At 43.3% G+C, this 25,024-nt stretch overlaps 1 protein-coding gene across 2 annotated transcripts in view; it reads right to left on the bottom strand.

The window, feature by feature from the left end:
• The window catches only part of DKK3 (dickkopf WNT signaling pathway inhibitor 3), a 269,373-nt gene that overhangs the window by 75,074 nt on the left and 169,275 nt on the right, over positions 1-25,024 (bottom strand). The window contains exons 5-6 of one of the 2 annotated variants that reach the window (XM_069223597.1): positions 19,044-19,136; positions 9,974-10,115 (exon numbers count right to left, since the gene is read on the bottom strand). In XM_069223597.1, coding sequence (XP_069079698.1) covers positions 9,974-10,115; positions 19,044-19,136 — 235 coding nt within the window. The remainder of the gene's footprint in view (positions 1-9,973; positions 10,116-19,043; positions 19,137-25,024) is intronic. The other variant, XM_069223598.1, reaches the window with a different exon arrangement.

Below are 25,024 nucleotides of genomic sequence, written 5' to 3'. Positions count from 1 at the left end.
CTTCAATGTGATCCTTGATCCCACTTTGGATAGAGAAAGTTCAGCCCGGACACAGCGTACTTCTGCTGCTCGCGTTCTATCTGCGATTATGGACGATGCGTCGTTGGTAGATTTGTGGCGGATGAAACACCCACGGCGGGCGTTGCGTCGTGAGCTGGCTGAGTTAGAGGGCCGGATTGCGGATCTGGAGGCTCGACTGGTGTTGGACTGGTCCGGAGCCACATTGGGTCTCTGCGTATGAAGAGGCTTCTTTGAGAGAAGTACATTTTTTGGGGAAATTTGCACGGGCCAGGCGATATGGAGAGGGTGATAGAGCCGGACGCACTTTGGCGAATTTATTCCGCAGGCCGTGGGCTAGTGGCTATGTGACTGAAAGGGATGATTCGAGTGGGGAGCGAGTGCCGGGTACGTCTGAGGTTCTGAGGGTCTTTACTACCTTTTTCCAGGATCTTTATTCTGCTTCCCCTGCGGTGCCTGTGGAGGTGATTCGGGGATATTTCTCTGACATTAGCCTCCTCTGGTTTGACAGGGTACACAGGGAGTACCTTGATGCTCCTTTTACTATAGAAGAAGTGAAGGCTGCTATTCGGAGCCTCCCTGGAGACAAGGCCCCTGGGTTGGATGGATTGACTTCGGCATTTTATAAAGAGTTTGCAGACATTTTGGCGTCCTATCTGCTGGAGGTTTATGACGTGGCATTGCGGAATGGAGTGCTCCCAGCCTCTTTGCGCGAGGCGCTTATTGTCACGATTCTCAAGCCTGGGAAGGCTGCAGCTAGCTGTGACTCGTACCGGCCCCTGTCGATGATTAACATTGATAATAAGATAATAGCCAAAATGATCGTGGCGCGACTGCGGCCTCTTATGACGAAACTGGTGCTGCCGGATTAGTCGGGGTTCATACCGGGACGGTCCACGGCACAAAACTTATGTACATTCTTTGCTGTTGCTGGCTCAGTGCCCGTCGATGATGGAGCTGTGGTGGTGTTTTTGGACGCTACTAAGGTGTTCGACTCATTGCTGTGGCAATATCTGTTTGCGCTCCTGGAGAGAGTGGGGATGAGTAGTCGTTTTGTGAACTGGATACGTTTGCTATATTCACAGCCAGTGGCTCGCTTGAGGGTGAATGGATGTGTGTCAGAGCCTTTCAAGGTGGCGCGTGGAACTAGGCAGGGTTGCCCCCTGTCACCATTGCTTTTTGCGATTACGATGGAGCTGCTGGCAGCCTTTATGAGACAGCACCACAGTGAGCGGGGCTGCCGTTCCACCAGAGAGCGATTCTGGTCTCCATGTACGCTGATGACGTGGCACTGTATGTACGGGATCCTGTGCGAAACCTGAATGTGTTGCTGGACGAAATCGTCAGGTTCGGAGACATATCTGGAGTGGCGATAAATTTGTTTAAGTCGGTTGTGCTGCCTCTGACGTCTGGAACGGCAGAGTGTCGGTCCCGCTACCCTATTGTGTGGGCGGACGGTCCTGTTAAATATCTGGGCATCTGGTTGAGCTGTGATGTTGACACGCTCTGGCTTGCCAACTATGGTAGGGCCATGGCCTAGCTGGAAGACAGAGTCACAGCATGGAGATCCTTGCCATTGTCCCTGACTGGACGGATTGCGGTGGCTAAGATGCTTGTGCTGCCCAAGTTTTTGTATCTGTTTCTCAACTTTTCGCTGACGCTTACGGCTAGTTTTTTGTCAGCGCATTCGCTCCGCGCTGATCTGATTGGTGTGGGCGGGTGGTCAGTATTGCATAGCCTGGAAAACATTAGTGCTGCCATTTGAGCTGGGTGGTCTTGCGGCCCCTGACCTAGAGCTCTATTATCTCTGCGCGCAGGCTCTGTTTGCCTATTACTGGATCAACCCGATACGCTATCTGCCACACCTGGCTCCCGAAAGTGATGCGGTGTGGCCGGATGGGCTTGAGCGAGTGTTGGGCAATTTGGACAGAGTTCGCCATCGGGGCATTGACACGGTGGCCTCCATGGTCCGGGCTTGGTCGGGTTTGCTGAAGCGTTCTGGGATAGATGTGCCGTTTGCACCGTCTATGCGTGTGGTGGCGGCGGGAGATGAGATGATGTTTCAGGACTCGCGACTGCGGAGCTTCCTACGGGACTTTGATCTGTTAACCCTCGATGATTGGTTTGTTGATGACAGATTGATGTCCCTGGAGGAGATCCTGGGGTATAGACCGGCCACTGCTCTCCACCGGTTCTACATGTTGAGGCTATGCTGCGCGCTCGCTACCCCTGCTTGCCCGCGACCCCAACTTCTTGCCGCGCGCTGGTAGTGTTGTAGAGTGTGCGGACGCCTGAGAGGCTGATCACTAAGCTGTATGGCAGTACGCAGGGGCAGGGAAAGGGGACGGGCTGTCTGTAAGGATGAAATGGGCAGAAGATGTGGGTGAGAACATCTCAGAAGATGTTTGGAGGATGTGCTGTACGCATATGAAGGAGTTGTCACCAAATTATAGATTACGCCTCATACATTTTAAGTTTTTGCACCATCTGTACTACACCCCGAGAAGTTTATGTGCTATGGGGCTGCGAACGGATGATACCTGTGTAAGATGCCGGGCCCCAGCTGCTGATTTTATGCACTTGGCGTGGACCTGTCTGGCAGTATGTGCCTATTGGGGAAGGGTTTTTTGTGTACTCTCTGAGATGATTGGGCTGGAGATTCCTCCGTCTCCCTTGATGGCGCTGCTGGGAGGGGTGAATGAGGTGCAGACTACAGTGCGGCGCCTGGTTGGCATGATGTTATTGTTAGCTAAGCGCAGGGTGGCAATCTGCTGGGGCCGGGCCCGGTCTCCCCAGATGTCGGATTGGCTGCGAGATGCCGCTTTTTGCCAGGAACAATTAACAAATTACTGGGAGTTGACTCCGGTTGGCTCCAGGCCACGAGACATCTGGGCCCCGCTTCGATCCTATCTTGAATCTGCGTCTGTCTGAAGAACCTGCTGCGGATGGGTATGTTGAGGTGATGAGTGCTGTTCACTCAACAATGGGATAAGGTTGTACAGAATGGTTGCTGAGAATTGTGCTTGCTCCTCCCGGCCTTCTCTCTCCCTTTATTTTTGAAGTTTTTTGCTTCTTTTTTTTTTTTTCCTTTTTTCTGCCACAACTGTTTGGTCCTGCCCTTGGACTCGATGACCCGTTAGGTCCTTCCGGCAGGGGCATACTTCTATATGGACATTCGGCAATGTTCCCTGGTCTCCCTATGCCTGATTTATAAGAGTTACTGAGACGTGGGGAGCTTGGAGAACCGAAGATAGATTAAAGTAGCTGACTGATCTATTACTGTAAGGACCAAGGTGGCATTTTATTTATGTTGTATGTTGTTTGCATAAAATTATAAATAAATAAAAAATAAAAATAAAAAAAAGAATGAAACAATTCTTTTGGGGAGGCTCTTGTTGCTGCTAAATAGATGACGGAAAATGATGAATTTTAATATGTAATTTTGGAGACACATCATGTGGTAAGGTGTATATACCACTTTGACCTTTAGATGTACTTTTCTTGGTTTTGATGAATGAGAGGGAATAGGATTGGTATTGTAATCAGATTGGAGAACCATTTACAGAGATATGCTCGGGACCAGGTAGGTGGTAGCAACAATTAACATATGTGTATCGATTGTACAATAGAATGTTTTTGTTTCAAAGAGTATGACTAGGGAAGTAAATACTGTTGTTTGCCGTAACAAAGGATGACCTTATGACCTTTTCTCAAACTATTATGTATTGTGTATTTTTTTTTTATTTGGACTGAAATCAACTTAAGCTCTAGGTCCAAATTTTGGATGGATTTTTTATGATACTTAGTTCTCCTGTTTTAATTATAAAATATTTTTAACTTGTTTTGTATGTTATGGTGCTAGTATGTTATGTAAATGTTTTTTCGATTATGCTTATTGTTTGTTTTTATGTGTTTCTTGTCAGCCCTGAAGAAGTCCCGCTGTATAATGTACAAAAGATGCTGGCTGTGTCCATGTTTTATTCACAATTGTCAAAATGAAAGTAAAGAACAACCTCTTTGATTACACAAGACCAGTGTTCTGTTAATACTTAACTAATAAGTAGAAAATATATTTGACTCATGTCCTAAATAGATAGTATGAAGTGCTTCCCCCACACCTTTGAAATAATTGTCTGTAATTTGTTTTTTGGAGTGGTTAGCCCAGGGAGTGAAGCACTCACCTTTTGGAATGACTGGGCGTGCGGTGATATATACAACAACTGTTCATTAGCATTGAGCTTGTTTTATTCCACATAATTTGCCTTTTCTCTATGGATAATTTGGTCTTGATGCTGTTATCTGTGAGTAGAGTACCAAGTAGCTCCATGTAAAGGTTGAAGATAGCGGGCACAGAATGGAACCCTGGTGGACTACTCGTGTGATAGGGACCTTTTTTGACCTGGTGGTGCCCATGTGAACACACTGGTGTTGGTTGGAAAGATAGGAGGACATTACTGGTGAATCCCATTCTTGGCTTAATGGTATGTATGAAGGTGGGATTGTCAAATGTGTGACAGGCTGCTCAGAGGTCCAGCAATAATAGGAGGCATGGGGTTATCTTCATCTGTGGTCAGGAGGGCATTGTTTTCAATAGGTAAGGTGGCAGTCTACATACTGCAGTGTAATATGAAGCCAGACCAGTAGGCATGCAGAAGTTTAGCATTTATATGATTTTGGAGTTGAACATAGACTGCTTTTTCAGTGACCTTGCTGCTGAATGGTAGGTGAGTGATGGATCGGTAGCAGTGTTATCAAGGTCTAGTGTATCTTCTTTAACCCCTTCTGTGCCGGGGACGTAATGGTTACGTCCTCGGCAGTGAGCTCAGAGGGAGCGCTAGGGGCTTCCCTCCCACCACCCCAAGACAGGGATGGAAGGGGAAGCCCTCCCCCTTCCACCCCGACCCCCCTGATCCCACCAGTGACATCTGATGATGTCAGCTCATCAGAGGCCACTTCCCCATCAGAAGAGAAATGTAAAGCATTTCTCTTCCGATCATGTGATGGGGGCCCTGAGAGGCTTCAAAGGGAAGGAAATGAATTTCCTTCCCTTTGAAGTCTCAGAGCATTTCAAAAGCTGGATTGTAAAGCGATCCGGCTTTTGAAGTGCCCACTAGACACCAGGGATATTTTATAAAAATGAAAGTGGCACAAGGGGAGCAACCCCTTGGGCAAGGGTCGCTCCCCAGGCGGGCAATATTTTTCAAGGCCTTTTCTGCCCCCCCGGGGGCAGATTGCCTATTGTTGTCAGGCCGATCTGCCCGCAGGGGGGACAGAATCCACTAGGCACCAGGGATAAATGTTCTTTGTTTTATTTTTCTGTTTTTTTTTGTTTTGTTAGAGTTGGGGATCGACCCCTTCGGCAAGGGTCGCTCCCTAGGGGGCAAATTATATTTAGGCCATTTTTGCCCCCCTTGGGGGCATATCGGCCTATTTTTATGAGGCCAGTCTGCCCCCCAAGGGGGCAGAAACCACTAGACACCAGGGATTTTTTTTATTTTTATGGCAAATTCACGGAAGGGGAGCGACCCCTTAGGCAAGGGTTACTCCCTGGGGGAAAACATTTATTTTAGGCCATTTCTGCCTCCCCTGGGGGCAGATGAGCCTATTGTTATTAGGCCGATCTGCCCTCGGGGGCAGAAACCTCTAGGCGCCAGGGATAACATTTTTTTTTTTTTTTTAGAGGTGGGGAGCGAACCCTTAGGCAAGGGTCGCTCCCCTGGAGGGCAAATTGTATTTAGACCATTTCTGCCCCCGTTGGGGGAAGATCGGCCAATTTTTGTTAGGTCAATCTGCCCCCAAGGGGGGCAGAAAGCACTAGGCACCGGGGATCTTTTTTTTGGTGCCAATTTCACGCAAGGGGAGCGACCCCTTAGGCAGGGGTGGCTCCTCTCGGGGGCAAATTGTATTTAGACCATTTCTGCCCCCCTTGGGGGCAGATCGGCTGATTTTTGTTAGGCCAATCTGCCCCCAAGGGGGGAAGAACCCACTTAGCCACCCGGGATTGGTGTGTGTGTGCATGCGTGTGTTTTCTTTAGCGGGGCAACCCCTTGGGTAAGGGTCGCTCCCCATGGGGGCACATTACTGTTGGCCATATCTTCCCCCCTTGGGGGCAGATGGGCCTATTTTTGGAAGGCCCATCTGCCCCAAGGGGAGGGCAGAAAGCCCACCAGAGACCAGGTAAGTTTTTTTTCTCCAAAATAAGAGGGTGGGGTATGGCCATACCCCCACCCAAATAAATGGGGCCAAAGTTGTTCTGCCCACCAGTGGGCAGATGGGGCAGTTACCCCTGATCCACACCCCGGGGGGCAGAAAGTCTACTAGATGCCAGGGAATTAAAAAAAAAATATATATATATTGGGGTGGTGGCTACCAACCAGTATGGGCCTGGTTATGCCCCCCACCCCAACTGAAGGGGGTAACAGTCTTTCAGCTCTACCCCGCACTCTAAAACATCTTATCCCACAGCAAGCAAGAACACGTTTGATTATTTTGGGTTTTGGCTTTACATTTGGGCCATGAGAGCTTGGCTAACTCTCAAAATCGTCCCACTTGGAATGGTGAGGGCTGCCATGTAGAAAAATCCACAAGACCTAGACACATCTGAAAACTAAATCTGGGTGATTACAGGTTGGTGTGTTTCACATGCACCCTGCACCATTTTTGTTCCCACAATGCCCTGTAAACCTCCAACTTTGCTGGAAATCACACATTTTTTCCACGTTTTTGTGATGGAACCTTCCGGAATCTGCAGGAATCCACAAAATTCCTACCACCCAGCATTGTCTCATCTATACCGATAAAAATTCTGCTGCACTTGTCAGCCTAAAAATGATTTTTTTTTGCAAACTCCCTTTTGGGTCCCCTTTGGTTCCCCCTCAATATCGACATGTTTTTGGCTCTTCCCTTTCACAAGCACTTGGCCCACCTACACAAGTGAGGTATCATTGTTACCGGGAGACTGAGGGGAACATTGGGTGGTATGAAATTTGTCCCAGTGCGGTGATCCCACACAGAAATGTGGTGAAAAATGAGTTGTTGTTTTTTAAGCTAAATTTGAGGTTTGCTGAGGATTCTGGGTAAGAAAACATTGGGGGGCCCACACAAGTCACAACTCACTGGGCTCCTTTGGGTGTCTAGTTTTCAGAAATGTCTGGGTTTGGTAGATTTCCCTAGAAGGCTGCTGAGCCCAGGACCAAAAACGCAGGTGTCCCCCAGCAAAAACAGGTAGTTTTGTATTTGATAATTTTGATGTGTCCAGATAGTGTTTTGGGGCATTTTCTTTCGTGGGCCGTTGGCCTACCCACAAACGTGAGGTACCATTTTTATTGGGAGACTTGGGGGAACGCTGGGTGGAAGGGAATTTTTGGCTCCTCTCTGATTCCAGAACTTTCTGTCACCAAAATGAGAGGAAAAAGTGTTTTTTTGGCCACATTTTGAGGTTTGCAAAGGGTTCTGGGTAACAGAACCTGGTCAGAGCCCCACAAGTCACCCCATCTTGGATTCCCCTAGGTGTCTAGTTTTCAAAACTGCGCAGGTTTGCTAGGTTTCCCTAGGTGCTCTCTGAGCTAGAGGCCAAAATGCACAGCTAGCCACTTTGCAAAAAACAGCTCTGTTTTCTTTGTGAAAATGTGCTGTGTCCACGTTGTGTTTTGGGGCTTGTCCTGTCGATGGCACTAGGCCTATCCCCACAAGTGAGGTACAGTTTTTATCGGGAGATTTGGGTAAACGCTGGGTGGAACGAAATTTGTGGCTCCTCTCTGATTCCAGAACTTTCTGTCACCGAAATGAGAGAAAGTGATTTTTTGGCTAAATTTTGAGGTTTGCAAAGGGTTCTGGGTAACAGAACCTGGTCAGAGCCCCACAAGTCACCCCATCTTGAATTCCCCTAGGTGTCTAGTTTTAAAAACTGTGCAGGTTTGCTAGGTTTCCCTAGGTTCTGGCTGAGCTAGAGGCCAAAATCCACAGCTATGCACTTTGCAAAAAACAGCTCTGTTTTCTTTGTGAAAATGTGATGTGTCCACGTTGTGTTTTGGGGCAGTTCCTGTCGCGGGTGCTAGGCCTACCCACGCAAGTGAGGTACCATTTGTATCGGGAGACTTGGGGGAACACAGAGTAGCAAAACAAGTTTTATTGCCCCTTGTCTTTCTCTACATTTTTTTCCTTCCAAATCTTAGACAGTGTGTAAAAAAGACGTCTATTTGAGAAATGCCCTGTAATTCACATGCTAGTATGGGAACCCTGGAATTCAGAGTTGTGCAAATAACCACAGCTTCTCAACACCTTATCTTGTGGCCATTTTGGAAATACAAAGGTTTTCTTGATACCTATTTTCACTTTTTATATTTCAGCAAATGAATTGCTGCATACCCGGTATAGAATGAAAACCCATTGCAAGGTGCAGCTCATTTATTGGCTCTGGGTACCTAGGGTTCTTGATGAACCTACGAGCCCTATATATCCCCGCAACCAGAAGAGTCCAGCTGACGTAACGGTATATTGCTTTCAAAAATCTGACATCGCAGGAAAAAGTTACAGAGTAAAACGTGGAGAAAAATAGCTGTTTTTTTCACCTCAATATTCTTTTATTTCAGCTGTTATTTTCTGTGGGAAACACTTGTAGGATTTACACAAATGACCCCTTGCTGGATTCAGAATTTTGTCTGCTTTTCAGAAATGTTCGGCTTTCTGGGATCCAGCATTGGTTTCTCACCCATTTCGGTCACTAACTGGAAGGAGGCTGAAAGCACAAAAAATAGTTAAATTGCGGTATGTCCCAGTAAAATGTCAAAATTGCGTTGAAAAGTGGGGTTTCCTAATTCAAGTCTGACTGTTTGTAAAAGCTGGGAAGATGGTGATTTTACCACCGCAACCCCTTTGTTGATGCCATTTTCAGGGGAAAAACCACGAGCCTTCTTCTGCAGCCCTTTTTTCCCATGTATTTTTAAAAAAAACTTTATTTTTGCTGTATTTTGGCTAATTTATTGGTCTTGGTCTCCTTCAGGGAAACCCACAAAGTCTGGGTACCTCTAGAATCCCTAGGATGTTGTAAAAAAAAAAGGACGCAAATTTGGCGTGGGTAGGTTATGTGGACAAAAAGTTATGGCGGTCTATGCCTGGCATCAAAGGGGTTAAAAGTTGGAGGAAATAGCCAGTCTAGACAGCTTGTGGTAAGATTCCTTGAATGAGGGAGGCATTGACAATGGTAAGTAGGAAGTAATAGAGCATTCCCTGGAAGAGATCATTGTAACTGGATGTAAAAAGATAAAACCTTTTGGACCATTTTGAAACTGATTATATATTTCAGTCAGGAAAATCAGTGCTATAATAATCTTGCAGTAAAGTTTTGTTGTTGAGAGCACCTATTTTGTAACAGTGTCACCAATAAAAATAGCAGCTTTCTCAATAGCATGCGGCTCCGGTTCTAAATACTACAATTCCTTTTAGAACACCTGAATCTCTTAGTCATCTATCAACAAAACAGAGTCCACAAGCGGAGCTCAATAAACTGAACCTAAAAACATGTAGTAATGAGATATACGATGTGCTACATTGGAAGTGATACATTGTCAGATATGACAGATAGTATCTTAATTTCCATACGTGCTTTGATAGTCCCTCTTGAGGTTTTTCACAGCATAGGTCTTTATATGTGATGTTATAGGCATTTTATCATTATATGTTAGTGATCTAATATGCTGTAACCCATTCACTATTTTTCCTAATAATTGTCACTTTTTTTAGTGGTTTTTAACGATATTATAGGCCATCCTAATACACATGGGTTTATATATTGCCTTTTACTACAGGCTCCAGAACCATTTAGGGAGTCATCTAGTTGCAAAGTGGTGCTTTAAGTTTTAGCTCGCTAATAATAATGACTAATGACAGAAAACCCTGTAGTGAACTGCCTCCAATCAGAATTTTGTAGAGAGTATAACAATAAACAGCAGCTTACTTGGTTGCACTGCACAGCACAGCCCGGCATTGCAGTCTTGTTGTGTTTCACATAATGTGCCATTCTCCCCTTTAGAGATCGCATTGGTGCAGAAACCCCAGGCACACACCTCCTCATCACAGCATTCTCCATCTCGGGAGCACTGGTCAAAAGACAAAAGGAAGCCAATTTTGCAGGAATAAGGACAGAAAGGAATAAAATCGAAATAAAGCTCAACGTTGAACGGAAAAAGAAACAGTAAACAAACAGTGATGCTATTTCAAGTTTAACCAGGAATCGTATGCTAACTACAATGAATAGTATATGACGTTCCAAACACTTTTTGAGGTGGGATTTATGGAAATATCGAAACTTAGGTGTTCAACTCGGCACACATTTTTTTCATACACTTTGAATGGTGGGTGGCAGACATGGGAAGAGGCTTTGGCCTTAGTATGAGAAAGAATTATAGTGAGGCCCTGCCTCTGGATCCTAAGTTGGTGGTTTGTAGCAGTGATTATTAGTGTGTTTATGCTGCTAAGGAGATTATATTGCACTCCGGCTGCTACTGCCTTCTCTCTCATTTTGTAGAGTGTGGGCAACTGCCCTCTAAGTTTTTTTTTTTTTTTTTTGAGGAAGCATTTCAGGGTGGTGCATTTTATGTAGTAAAAACAGCCCTGTGTGTGAATAATTTGGTGATTATGCTCAGGTAGGTGATTATGGTAGTGCAGTATTTTACTATGAGGGCAAGGTTTTTGTTGTATCATGATACAAATTTCTGAAGAGTCCCTAGATGCCGTGCCCGTCTTAGAAGATGATATGTGGGTGGATTTGTCTATTTTCTTATATATATGTTTAGTTGTGCACTTTGGGATTTTTGGATACTGCTTATTCAATCTTCTTTCCAGTTTTTCTTAATTATAAATTCCAAGGTCATTGTAAAGCAATTGTGGTGGAGCAAGTAAAAAGGAAAAACAGTGGTGAGTTACTGGTGAAAAGAAGATCTGAATAATTTTATGCATCACATTTTTGATTTATGAGTCTTCAAATGAAATTGCTTGAAAAAAGATCTATTTCTTCCACCGTTTTATATTTTTACACCTTTCAGGTTTAACTTTTTATTAGGGAATGCACATAGCATATCCACTGTTGGGATGAGAATGTCCCATACATGTTAAACGGGCATGTACCCCTTCCCTGACTGCCCAGTTGGATGTGAGATTATTGGTAACCTGACTTTTACTTTGGCTCTGCCATCACAGTAATCTAGGGTATCTGCAGAGACGTGGGTGTTTCCATGAAAATGAGAGATCATTTCCCCGTCTTATGACTTGTAGGGGTGCACCAAGCATGTGTGCATAGTAGACGATGAGCTATTGTTCCTGTCTTAGGTGTACCACTTGACGCAACGGTGACAGCATACATTGTTTGTGATGTATACTAAGAGCAGGAATCTTGCTCAATGTCAGTTACAGGGTTGTCTACTGACCCCTGTTGTGTAAAGTTCAACTGTTATGTGAAAATTGGTAGAGACTGGGATACTTTTAGAAATTCCATGAAGCAATTGTCAATAAGGGACTGCTAATTAGTACTTCCTGAGCACTGACATTTGTTGGATTGTAGGGGGTTTGGGCTGGGGTTGCAGCTTTTGTTGTTAAAGTTGAGGCAATTTCCAAGCCAGTCCTGCCCTTTTGTCTGTCTCTGACTATTATTTCTGGAAGGCTGATGACAGCAGGGTGCAGAGATCTCAGACTACGTGGTGCCCATGTTTTAGGTACTCCAGTTTGAAATTGTTTCCTGTACTACCTGCTGTAGGAACAACACTTAATACAAAGGATGTCTCAAGGGCAGCCTGGAAATGACATTTGAAAGAGGACAAATCCAAACTGGTTATGAAGCATAAGGCAGAGGATCCACAATGCCCTGACTAGAAAATATGTATAAAAGTGGAATCCAAACCATCCCACTATAATCCAGTATCAAGTTCTTTGTGAATAGGGAAGGGAGTGATCCATAGAGTACTACTCGAAGAGCTTCTGTGAAACCAGGGCTGATGTAGGTCTGATAGTGATTTTCCCAGAGGTGACCGAACATCACCTGAAATCAACACTTTCTGCTGGAGGACGTGGGGGGCTCCCTAAAGAGAACAGATACCTCTCTGTCTGCAGACAGAACAAGTTTGCCTGGAAACTGACGAATTAAGAGAGTGATCTAGGAATGACCTGTGATGGAAAGAGAGTCCCCTGGTCTCTCTTCTCAGTTCAGGAGCCAACTGAACCAAGCCTTTGCCAGAGCATATTGCCAAGCACTCTGATGTGGGTGGGCTTGAGAGAAAAATACGAGAGAAGTTTCATAAATCTCCATAGCAGCATGTAATCCTGATCAGCTTGTAATCCACAACTATCCCCAAAGTCATTGCTGCAAGAAACGTGGCCCCCAAGCCACAACTGTCATTGCCTCATACTATACTGCAGTTACTCCAGGCAGCCTGATGCAAAAGCTGGGTACTGTTGTGCACTCTGCCCATGCCCCACCGGGACAGATCTGTGAACCTTACTGTGAAGTGAGGCCAATACTGTGGCTTCCTTTGCGGATGAAGAGCCATGCTGTAATGTAATAATGTAATGTTACAGTAGCATTTCAAAAGTGTGTTAAACCCAAAAGTATTAAAGCGCTGAAGAGCCATGCTGTGAGAATGGTCAGCCTGGATCACTGCAAATACATGCATGTAAACCAGTCTGACTATTGTGTGAAGATGCAATAAGAGACATTGTACTGAATTGCTTCTCAAAACGTTGGAAACCTTTTAAGCCATCTTCAACTGAGAATAATCTTGCTTAAGTCTATATAGTGATTGAGACAGTTAGAGCAGGAAACTTGACCCTAGCTGGAGGAGTGGTGATTACAGAGAGGGTGCGAGGGGTAGGATCTCATTGTTAGGATGCAATTTTGGTAACCTTGTGTAAGTACTTACTGAACTGAGATTAAAGAATCTTCTGTTTACAAATCAAAAGCACCGGGCAGGAGTTTATATTGTTTTGTCTGTTGGCTGAATGTTGAGTTCTGACCTCTTACTCCCCACTCTACCTTTTAGAGAAGCTTGTCACTGTTCACTGTCACTACACTGAGAGTCAAGTGCGGAAAAGGTTGTTCTTGGACATGTTTGCAGAGCCATATTATGACAGACCCCAGGGCAGAAGTGATAAACGCTATCAACCACCAAGGTTGGGGCTCAGTTGTCCCTGTCTGCCCTGTGGCCCCCAAATGGCGCTTGACACCCACCAACAAATCCAATCAAGCTGGTAGGCAAAAGAGAAAAGGAATGTAACACCACAGTTTGAATTTCAAGAAACCTGTCTTAAACTCCTGTAACTCACCACTGTGTTCATTTCCTAGAAGTATAGGAAACAAAGAGATGTGGGGAAAAGATTGAAATAGAGAGAAGAAAAGATGAGAAATGTGAAAAAAAGACAACAATGAAGGATGGGGGAGGTAAATTGGAAAATGCACATGGCACCTGACAAAAAGAAATCCTCCTCTACCCCATGCCAGAATCTTTGTGACAAGAGCTGGAATGAGGAGATACACTCATCACAGGAGCAGTTACATTATTGTCTGCTGAGTATTTCATTCAGCCTATAATAATGCTTTTGAAGAAGTGAGCCCCTTGCACTGAGAAGAGAAATGATCTCTTTTTATAAGTCACCTTTATTTTACAGGCAACTGTAAAGATGATCAGACACACCAAGGTCAACTGCTGCCATATCTTTCCTTGAGTGTCCATTCATACATCAGGGAATAAGAGGGCAGCATGCTGCCACAATACACCAAATCATTTTTGAGGAAGGCCAACACTTGTGAAAGAGGATACTGAAGTATCCCCATAATTGTGCCCTCATATGTGGCATTGTTACTGCTGTTGAAAGTGGCTTCTAGGCCTTTTCTACAATGTGAGAGTTAGGGTAATCGGGAGGTGTCAGACAGTCCATAAACAAGTACTACATCAGATCAGACATGTCAGCATCCAAGCGCACTGAATGTCCACACATTCTTGCACAATTAAATTTTAGATTTCAGCATCACCATAGTCTTTGTCACTTGGTGTCAGAAGTCCACTAACTCTTGTAGCTCGGACAACATTTCATCTGATTTTCTTCAGTCTTTTGCAGCCTCATCTCCAAAGAGGCAATTGCCAGTCCAGTCTCAGACATACTGGATTCCATTTTGCCCTTTATGGTTTCAAACGCAGTTATGGCTCTTTCCTCTTTTTAAATAATGGATTCCAATATCTACATCATCTTCTTTTAGCCTTGCAAGCAATCATTATGTATAGCATTCCCACTCTCCTCTTCCCCTTTTGACCTCTGTATGTAGGTCTGAAAGAATTCATTTGTTCACCATCAAATGTGATTGCCAGCCATTGCTGCCACTGGTGTAGACCAAGCTTCAAGCTGCATCACTGCCGTTCAGGCCAGATTTCCACTATTCCAGCCAGGGAAGCCTCCCCCTGCCAGCTTCACCGTACAGCCACTGTGCTGTCCAACGCTGCAATATGTATCTGCCCTGGTTATGCTGTGGTATACTATGAAGGAAAGGACCCCATTCTGTCTTCTTGATTCCACACAGAGGATCCCCAAACCCGGGATAGATTTGTCACTGTATGGATTCATGATCCAGAGACACCCACTGCAATACACCCAACATATTGTAGTCCTCCTACACCTCCTCTGCATGATACTGCAGCCTCACCACCCAGATCCGCAGACTACATCTACTGCTGCCCTGGCATCTACTACTCTTTCACTGTCTTACTTAGATTTTCAAGTTCTATCTCCCAGTCTGTTTCACAGCTATTGTAGCTCTGAGTTAGGACATTTTGCTTTTATTTTGTTTCAGGAGGGTCATGTTAGGTCCAGGGCAGTGAGGGCACTGTCAAGGGCATTGCTTGTCTGAGTAAGGAAACTGATTTACTTAAAAGATTATTGATAGGAAGCATAGTTCAAACATTTCTGGAGTGGGAATTTAGAAAGGTGTCTCCACTAATTGGAGTGTGATCAATGTTGGTGCTTGTTCAGTAGAAAATGTGAAGCTTTGAATGCTAGATACATGTTTGGATACCCTGATCCAAATAATTTCCATGGAATAAAAGAAGTGAAACCTTAGCTGATCAGGAAATTTGTTGAGGAATGGACATTGTTATATGGACTTTATTTAAATATCTATCTGTTTTGGAAGCCATAGACTCAAGCAGTATGTTCCCAGCTCCTAATGCTGAACAAGCCATTTTACTGTGAGAAACCTGCAAAACTGATAACCCTCTTCTCCAGAGAGAGGAGCTTCAATCTATAAAGCTATTCTGTGAAGATCCCATAGAATACTCCGCAGAAGAATACTACGAGATGAACAAAGCTGCAGCAGTCACAGTAAGTGGAGCATGAGGCAGTAGGTATTGTACAAGGTTGAAGAGAACATGACTAGGACCTCAACTGAGAATTACTGCAGGTGGAGTCTTCCAGTGGTGATCTAAATAGAGTAAAAGAAGCCTATGTCTACAAGGTAAAATGAGGAATATTATGTCTTTAGGTAAATGTAAAGACTAAAAATACCTTGAGTTATATTCATAGAGAATCCCATATGGTTAACCTAGTCCTATGACTCCTGCAATTATGTGTATGTGTTGGTGTACCTGTCCCTTCATCCTCGTATTTTTGTGTGTATGATGTTTTGACGAGTATGGTGGGGACCAGAGTGTTTCTTGGTACTAAGCCTGATCACTTTTTACTTTTTCCATTCTGGACTGTTTGTGCTTGGAGGACAGCAATGAGAAGAAAAATGTTCTAATGGTTTTCACAAGAAATTGAGTGATCTTAGTAACATCTGGTACTTAGCTGCTGTAAGGGGTATGCAGCCTTTACTCTCTTGTGTGTTGCAGTAATTGGACAGGGCTAGGCAATGCTCCTGCCCCCGCCCAGTCCTTGGGACACCAGGCCATTCAACTTCGTGGGAAATACCGTTATGTGTAATGAGTGCCATACTGTAGGGTGATGCACAGTTACGACTACAGTCCTGTGAGACAGCTGACCTAACACTCCCACATCCATGTTGGGAGTTCAATGCAGCAGAGTCAGGTACAGCCTTTGAGGCCAAGTAGTGCACCTTTGTAGTCAGCAGTCTATTATCCCAGCCAGAGATTTGGCGGAGGTGTGCAAGGTGCACATATAATCTGAGAGAGTGATGAATGAAACCAAACCACTATCAAATGAGTGCAGCCATAGGAAGTTTGTGCATACACACCATAATGGTTCAGACATTTTGTATTTGGCCATTTGAGACACTGTGTATGAGGTCCAGGAGATTTGTCCCTTTCTGGTTCTCAGTACTCCCACACATTGCTTAATATGTACATGGTCACTTGATGAGGTGTTGGTATAAGTGTGATTTTCCTACAGTCACAACTACGTGTTTTCATGGAATCTTGCTTACTCCCTAATGTAACAATCTATCACCACATTGGAGCCACACCTTGCTAGATATTCACTTGGGTTTCACATGATGTCCAATTGGTGTCCAATTGGTTGCATTACTCAGTCACAGACATGTCTCTCTTGTGGCTAACCGGTTATCAATCATTTTTCACACACAGAGTTCAAACTGTTTCAGTAGGGTGTCATCGATTTGGAATCCTTGGAGGGTTATGGGCTGTGTGGGCAGAATGAAATATGTGAGTAGAATGTTGTATTTTGAATGTGGTGCTGGTTAAGCTTCACTGGCTGGAGGTCGGTTGCTTTCCCCACCTCTGCTGATTTTGACTTCTCCTTACCCTGTGGATCTTGAAATACAGCCTTCTCTGTCCTACTTCTAAGGAACATCCATCTTCCTTCCAAAAATGGTGATCAGGATGGGATGTGGGGATGATGCTTCCTTCAGTGTCAGAAGTACATTGCTTTTGGTAGAGTTCAATTCCAGGGATAATTGTGCTGAAGAGGAGTTGGTGGAAGCCTGAGGAACGTTCTAGTTTGAATATGGTCAAGGAGTACTTTGAGTTTGGATGGCCGGATGAGTATATATTGCCCAGGGAAATTAAATAATTTGCCAAAGTACAAGGGGAGCTAGCTTGTGAAAGAGGAATTCTCAAGAGGGGTGACCGAGCCATACATTTCTACATGCTGAGAGGGAAGGTCATTGCCTAAGGCTATGAAGCCCACAAGGGAATATCTACCACCAACAGGGTGGTTTGGGTGTACTTTTGTTGGCCAGGTTTGGATGAAATAGTGGACACTACAGTAAGGATATGCAAGAGTTGCAAAAGTGATTGAATTTATCAAGGCATTTATCACAGCTCCAGTTCCTGTTTTTTTCACTTCCTTTAGGACCTGAGAGGGAGCTGGGTACTGATTGTGTGGAACCCTTTTGTGCACCTACTAAATAGAACATATTAGCTCTGGTTCTGACTGATTACTTCTTCAAGTGACCAGAAATAATAAACTGTGGAAAGTAATACGTCTGACACTGTGATTTATTTTCGTAGAGATGTATTCTGAATAGAAGGTCTACCCACATTTCTTGTTTTGGGCAGTGAGCCACAATTTACAAGTGCCAAGTTCGTGTCATATTTGGCATCGGGCCAACGTGTCATCAAAGAATCCGTACAGAAGTAGGTGTTATTGATTGGAGAAAGCCTTTGATTGCAACTTTGCTTTCTTATAGGACCACACCAAATTCTTTTAATGGTCATTCTCCCTCTGAATTGCTCAGAGGGAGGAAACTGGTGACTTGCCTTGCTCCCAGGTGAGAGAAAGTGAGATTATGGATATCTGGAGAGTCTAGTGGGATTCAATCTTTCATGACGTTTGACAGGAGGTGGACATAAATAAGCAAAGGATGAGGCAGGACATGGAACAAAGGAGGGGACTGAAGATTATTGAGGGTTACTTTAGAGAGCTGAAGTGTCCTGTAGGCTGAAGAAGAGGTACTACCAAATAGTCCACACCCGCAACAGTTGTTAAGGTGTTGAATGGTGCCGCAACAGTTGTTGGTGGGTCAGTGTCAAATCTGGGTTGAATTTCTCTTTCATAGAACTGGTGGGTGAATGATGTTTCTTCATTGCGTGACTGGGATAAAGTTCCAGGAAGTGTGTTTCATGGTGGGGAAGAGGGACACATTTTTGAAGAGTTAGGGAATGGAAGCAAGGTTGTGGCTTTAGTATTTGCCTTGCCCCTGCATGTTGTAAGGGTGAGGTCATGAGGAGAGGCATGGGAAGTATGAGTATTGCAAAGTATGGCTAGTATGTATAATTATGACGCTGTTGTGGATGTCCCTTTCAAAGCCATAGCCTCAGGCAGCCTTTTGATGTGTTTGTTTTTTCTGTTTTTCTCTTGCTTGTTTTGTTTATTAAATGGGGAAAGTGTGTGTGTGTGTGTGTTGAAAGTTTAGTGGAGAATGGAATGTGTGGATAGAATGGAACGTGGGAGTAGAAAGTTGTAGTTTTAGTGCGGGCTGTTTGATTCTTCACTGGCTGAAGGTTGGTTGCTTTCCCCAACTCTGCTGTTTCTTGCTGCTCCTTACTTGTGGATCTTGGAATAAAGCCTTCTTTGTCCTACTTCCGAGGAGTGACCATCCTCCTTCCTACACACAAAATGTCTATTGACCAATCATCAGATAATAATGTTGCCTTCATCGCACCTTAATATCTTTTGTGGTCGAACAAATGGGTCAGATGAAAGTGTAAAAGCAACTCATAAACCAGGGAGTTCATCATATACGTCTGCACATGTTTACAAATTCTAGAACGGTATTCTATACAGTACGGCCAGCTAAAATTGCATTACATGGTGGTGAGAATGTCAAAAGGCTTTTGTGTTCAATGCTGTTTGACACATACACAGCAAGAGCCCTGATGTATTTAACTGACTATTGAAGATACGCAAAGAATAACAGTTGTAACATGTTTACTTTACCAAAATGCATACATTTAAGAAATACAATTTGTTCAGAAGAATTATTTTGACACGAGCTCTACCGTATTGTCTGCCTTCAGGTGCCCATAAGGAATCTATGTCAACGTGCACTGCATTATAAAATATAAAATCACCTTTTCCTGAGATTTGCAGTTAATACATTTGTACTCAAATGTTGAAATCTGGCAGTATTTGCTTACTCCGCAATCTTCATCAATTAAACACTCCTAAAAGAAAAACAGACACAGTAGTTCACTTTGGCTACTTGATATTGTAAACCAACGTGCGTTTCCTAAGGACGCAAGCAAATGCACTCCTCATTCATTTGAGAATATTTATAATAGGGGCGATGCGTAACTCATGAAATTCATTGTAGCACAATCACACGGAATTACCTAACTGAGCCATCCTTGCAAGATCCTCTGGAGATAAACGTACTCCCACAGTCCACCCTAGAATCTAAAGGAGTCACTAATATACGTGATATACAGAGTTTGACACCCCTAGGGATTATTTCATGGAACGTTGCAGGTCTAAAATCAAAAATTGGAAACCCCGATTGGATAGATTTAGTGATGGGAAATCTTATTATTTGTTGTCAGGAGACCTGGCTCACAGAATCACCACATATTAATGGCTATACCACATATTATGTCCCTGCAACCAAGACCCATGCGGGTAGAGCTAAGGGCGGTCTGGCTATCTTTTTATCTGTAGAGGCTGGAGGGACGGAAGCACGAGTTGCAGGTATATCGCCTTTTTTTCTGGCCCTATCTCTGAAACTAGAAGAATCATACGATATACTACTGATATACTACTGATCAACTATTATAACAACACCTTTGATAACTCAGACACTAGTGTGGTCAGTAGTTTGGAGACCCTAATACATAAGGTAATAGTTTCTAGTAAAAAGGACATAAGAATAGTCTGGGTTGGTGATTTTAATGCCCATCTCTGTGAACCAGAACTCCTTGATTGTTGTGGACTCCTGGACGAGAATGACATTCCCATTCAACACTTCAAACACTCCCCGTATGGGAACGCCCTCAATTCTCTGATTACAGTAAACTCCCTTTCCTTTCCCACACCCGCTATCCGAGGAATACCAACATTTGTAAGGGGGGACACTCACACCACTATTGATTATATTATTTATTCTAGAGAACTCTCCCCCATTACAGGCCTATTCAGGGTTACCCCGACCTGTTTTAGTGATCATAACCCCTTATCCATTATGATTAATTTAGATCTGATAAATGATCCAAGAAGAGGGAAGCGACACCCTCCCATGAAGCTCTCATCCCAAAAAGGGCTTACAATCAAATGGGAGAAGATAAACAACCAAAACATTTTTTTAGATTTTTTTTTTAATAAATGGCCAGATGTTATGACATCCCTGGACGAAAATAAGGCCCCACACGAAATTATTCGGGCATTCTCCTCTTTGACAAATTACATGGCGGAGAAACTACACCCCCAACGAGCAAATAAAGCCCGTGGCCCAAGATGGTTTAACCACGCATGTACCTCATCTCTAAGCAAGCTAAAAAAAACAATTAATGCATCTCCCAAAGATCTACAAGCAATCAAGATTGCCAGGAAAAACTATAAAGAAGTTCTTGCCAAAAGGAAAGTCGATCTAAGCGAATCTGCGTGGGAGGAACTGATGGCCGCAAGCAAACTCAAAGATACAACTGCATTTTGGCGTGTGGTCAACTCTCCATTATTTAGCGATAACTATGAGACGCCCATGGACTCTGTCATTCCAGCCAAGGCCTGGGTGGACTATTTAAAAAAAACTTTCGCCATAGAGACAAACACCCAACCAGAAATGCTAAATTGTTTAAATCCTGCAGGAAATGATCAGCTAAGTTTGGCTTTTAGTAACACTATAAGTGTAGATGATGTTAGACAGGCAATCCAAGATAGTCCATCTGAGAAAGCCCCGGGACCAGACAGAATTCCTGCTGACCTATACAAAGCACTTCCAGACTTCTGGGGCCCATTGCTAACTAACGTCATGAGGTCAGCTGTGGTAGGCCCTTTAGTAGACTCTTGGAAAGAAGCGATCATTGTCCCGATTTTCAAGAAGGGAGATAGGGCTGACCCTTTGTGCTATCGCCCAATCTCTCTGCTGGACAGTTCAGTCAAAATCTTGGGTCGGGTAATTCTAAATAAGCTAGAAGAATGGGCGACTGATACTCACTCCCTCTCTGAGGTACAATTTGGCTTTCGCCCAGGGGTGGGCACAGTCGAACAAACCCTTAATTTGACACTTATAGTCCAGAAATATACTAACGCCAAAAGGGGCTGTATACACTTAGCATTTATAGATCTCTCCTGCGCCTTTGATACAGTCAGCAGGGAGAAATTGTGGAAGGTAATGCTGGGTATAGGCGTGGATAAACACATAGTTATATTACTCAGTAAACTCCATGCCTGCACAGAGGCTCGGGTCCGTTACTCTCGGGAAAGATGGCCTGACAGAGAAATTCCCCTCACAAAAAGGGGTCAGACAGGATTGTGTTCTTGCCCCTTTTTTCTTTCTCTTATATATAAATGGGTTGGAGAAATTTCTTTGCGATTTAGGAAAAGACTCCGCAGTTATTAATAACTCCCCAATCCCTGTACTTTTATATGCAGATGATGCAGTATTAATTTCAAGGACAGCGAACGGCCTCCAGATTTTATTGAATGCTTTTAATACCTTTATGAGTAACCTTGGTCTTAAAGTTAACAGAACCAAGTCATTTGTCATGAAGTGCGGTCCTAAATTAGCAAAAACGAAAAAATGTATTTTAAATGGGCATGAGATACTTAAGGTCCCACATTTTACGTATCTGGGGGTCCCTATTGATGTAGATTTTAACTGGAAGTTTTTAGCTAATACACGTTCAATACAATTCCAAAAAAACATTGAAGCTCTTTTTAGATTTGCAAGAAGACTACGACATAAACCTGTTAAGGAAATGATGACTGTCTACACTTTTAAATGCCTTTCCGTCGCGACATTTGGAGCTGGGGTCTGGGGGCTTGCAGAATGTTCAGGGCTCCAGATTATAGAAAACAAATTTCTAAGAAGGCTACTATCAGTACCGCAATCTACACCAACAAAGCTTTGTCACAAAGAAGTAGGTCTAAGATACATATCTAGCTATATAAAACTTCAACCTCTTATATTGTGGATAAAAATCTGGACTAACCCTGAAACGCTTCTATGTAGAAAGGTGATACAGGACTGTCTTCTTCTGTCACGATTTCTAGATATACCCTGGCTTAGATATGTTTATCTTTCTCTCCTATCATTAGGATTAGGAGATTTTTTCCTTAAACCAGATACCTTAACAAGACAGGACATTAAGAAGGTCAAAGACATATTCTGGCAGAAAAATCAGGATACGGACCCAGCCTCCTGTTTGGTGAGCCAACGGACAAACTTACAGACACAACAACCTCAACCGAAGTTGTACTTGACCATCATTAATCATGAGCGACATAGGTTTCTACTCACAAGACTACGTCTAAACACCTTACATTATCTGGTAGCATTCCCTGTCGCTGGAACCTGGTTTAAGACCCTCCCTCCCTGTTGCTGCGATGGAAAGACATCTCAAAGTACATTACACTTTATGCTTTTTTGCACTTTATATACTATTCCAAGAAAAAGGTTTTTACGTCCGCTATTTCACTTAAACAGTATTAGAACTAGTCAACTTGCTTACTCCCACTTACACGATTTGGGAAATATGGACATAATCCAGGCTGTGCTAAATTTTATACATGCTGCTTTTGGTCTTCGGAAAATGTATTAACAATGTTTTTTAGAATTCTTTTTTATGACTGTGAAATCCTGTATGTTATTTACTTATTTTATGTCTTTTATGGTCTTTTTGCACCGAATAAAGTAAATTAAAGAAAAAGAATTACCTAAGAATTCCATAAGATTACACTTGAATTACACAAGAATAGTAATTCTGCATTTAGCGTCATTTCTCGGTGCATAAAGGCTGGACGCGGCAATTAATTTTGCTCTAAAAAAAAAAAAATGCTAAATTCAACAGAACATGAACAGCGAGTTTGAACAGCCTCCAGCGCTTGCCAAATGTGCTTTTCCAGTAGGATTTTGTCCCAATTTACTAGTGTCATTTAGTGCTATTTTCTTTGCAAAATGCACCCTTGGGTCCAAAATGCATACAAGTGTGCATTTAACGCTAAGAAACAGCACTAAATGCAGCAGAACAAATAGCAACCACTAGCGGCTCGCTAAATGTGCTCTTGTTGTAGGATTTTTCCCCCCAAATTACTCCTGATTATGCGAGCAGGAGTAATTGCCTAATTATCAGTAATTATGCACCAACGAGTAACAGAAAATTACCAAATTACTTAAAATGCTCCAGCGTAATCAAAATTCTACGCTGGACTCATTGTAAATTCTGTGGGTAATACAGGAATCAACACTGGCCCAAAACACTGCACTAATGTCGCTATCGGGTTTTCCAACTGTTTTCATTTTTAATTACATTACAAAATGGGACAGTTGTATTTCCACTAACATGTTCTACTAATAAGACAGCCCCTTTTAACTCGCAGCTTGATGAACCAACACCACCCTGTGGTGGTCTTTTAAAATATATTATTTTCGTCTGCCATTGGCTGAATAGGATTTCAAGTTCTTCTAACTCCGAGCCAGTAGTTCATCATTATCCACACTGCTTCGCCTTAGAGTCATTAACCTCTACTGTAAACTCAAGGCATATGCTGAGCGAGAGCTTGTGGGATGGTACTTTTGTATGTATAAAAAATGCCATTTACCAAGCATTGCCAAAGTCAGTATGTCTGGGTTAATAGTGCCACAAGACATATGGGAGTGAGAATGCAGGTGAAGGAGAGGACTGTGTTTTTCAGAGGCAGAAAGATATACCTAAACGGCCAATAGATTACGTGAGAGAGAAACACTCCACTGATCTGAACTAGTGCATGATTGAATAAGCTTTAAGCCAATGGAGGAAAGGTCCGAGTCTTAATACCTATCCATGCATATTGTTAGCAATAGGTATGTTGGTAGCTGTGCTGTCAAACCCCGGGCCAAAAAACATCCTGTGTGATGGGAGAGCTGATAGGTCTCTTTGTTCTATCTACATGCAATTTGGAGTTTCTTTATAGGCAGTAAAATCTTATAGATTCTTTTGTGGCCCCTACTAGACATATTTTGGGGCCCCGTGTATGTAATAACTTTAAAGTTGTTATTCATTTATAGACAATTCAATCCCTCATAATGCTAAACATTATTGAGTATCTGTTAAATTTTTGCAATAATGGGTGCATACAAAAACATTCAAAATCGCAGTTTGGCTGCCATCTGCCAGTCCGATAGTTCCAAAATAAAACTTGAATAAACCATTTAGTTTTGTGTGTGAATATGGACTTTTCTGTTTTGCAAAAATCACATTCTTTTGTAGAATTCGGTGTCCAACCAGCCTCTTACTCCTACTGTGGAAGAGATATAGTAAGGGTGACTTAGTAATTGTTTAGGGAGCTAGTGCATAGTACTCAAATAAGTACATAGACCTTGAAGTCACAGCTGTAATTTGCAAAAGTTCATGTTCACAATTAAATCCCACTTCACAACTGGCACCTTCACTGCAACACAGAGAATCAAACCACTTCTGCAAGGACTTTCTCCTTTCCTCTATTTTTTTTTCTTTTCCCGCTGCTTTCCTTTTCCCACTTCTTATCTATGTGTACGCTTCTGCAGCTTGTCATTGACCTCTGGCTTTTTGAAGTATGAGAAACTGGAGAAGGCACGAGCCAGGCAAAGGACAGAGAGTTAAAAAGAATGGTATAGCAACAGAGGGAAAGAAGTGGGAGACAGGATTTAGAGCTAGAGGTGAGATAGGGAGAGACATAAGGTAAAGGAGAATGACGTAGGAGCCTGAAAGAATGGTACCAAAAGGTAGAAACAGGCAGGTAGAGAAAATGTGGTATGTTATATTGATTTATTTAGCAGACTTATCACCGAATATGGTATCAAGGCACTTGGGCATGTGTGTAGTTTTGAGGTCTTCAAGGTCCTTATATGAAGAGCCAAGTTTTCTGGTTCTTGAGAAACTCA

The sequence above is a fragment of the Pleurodeles waltl genome, chromosome 3_1 (genome assembly GCF_031143425.1).
Source record: "Pleurodeles waltl isolate 20211129_DDA chromosome 3_1, aPleWal1.hap1.20221129, whole genome shotgun sequence".
Taxonomy (NCBI): Eukaryota; Metazoa; Chordata; class Amphibia; order Caudata; family Salamandridae; genus Pleurodeles; species Pleurodeles waltl.
The sequence above is the reverse complement of the archived record's forward strand: the minus strand, read 5'-3'. Positions and strand labels throughout refer to the sequence as shown.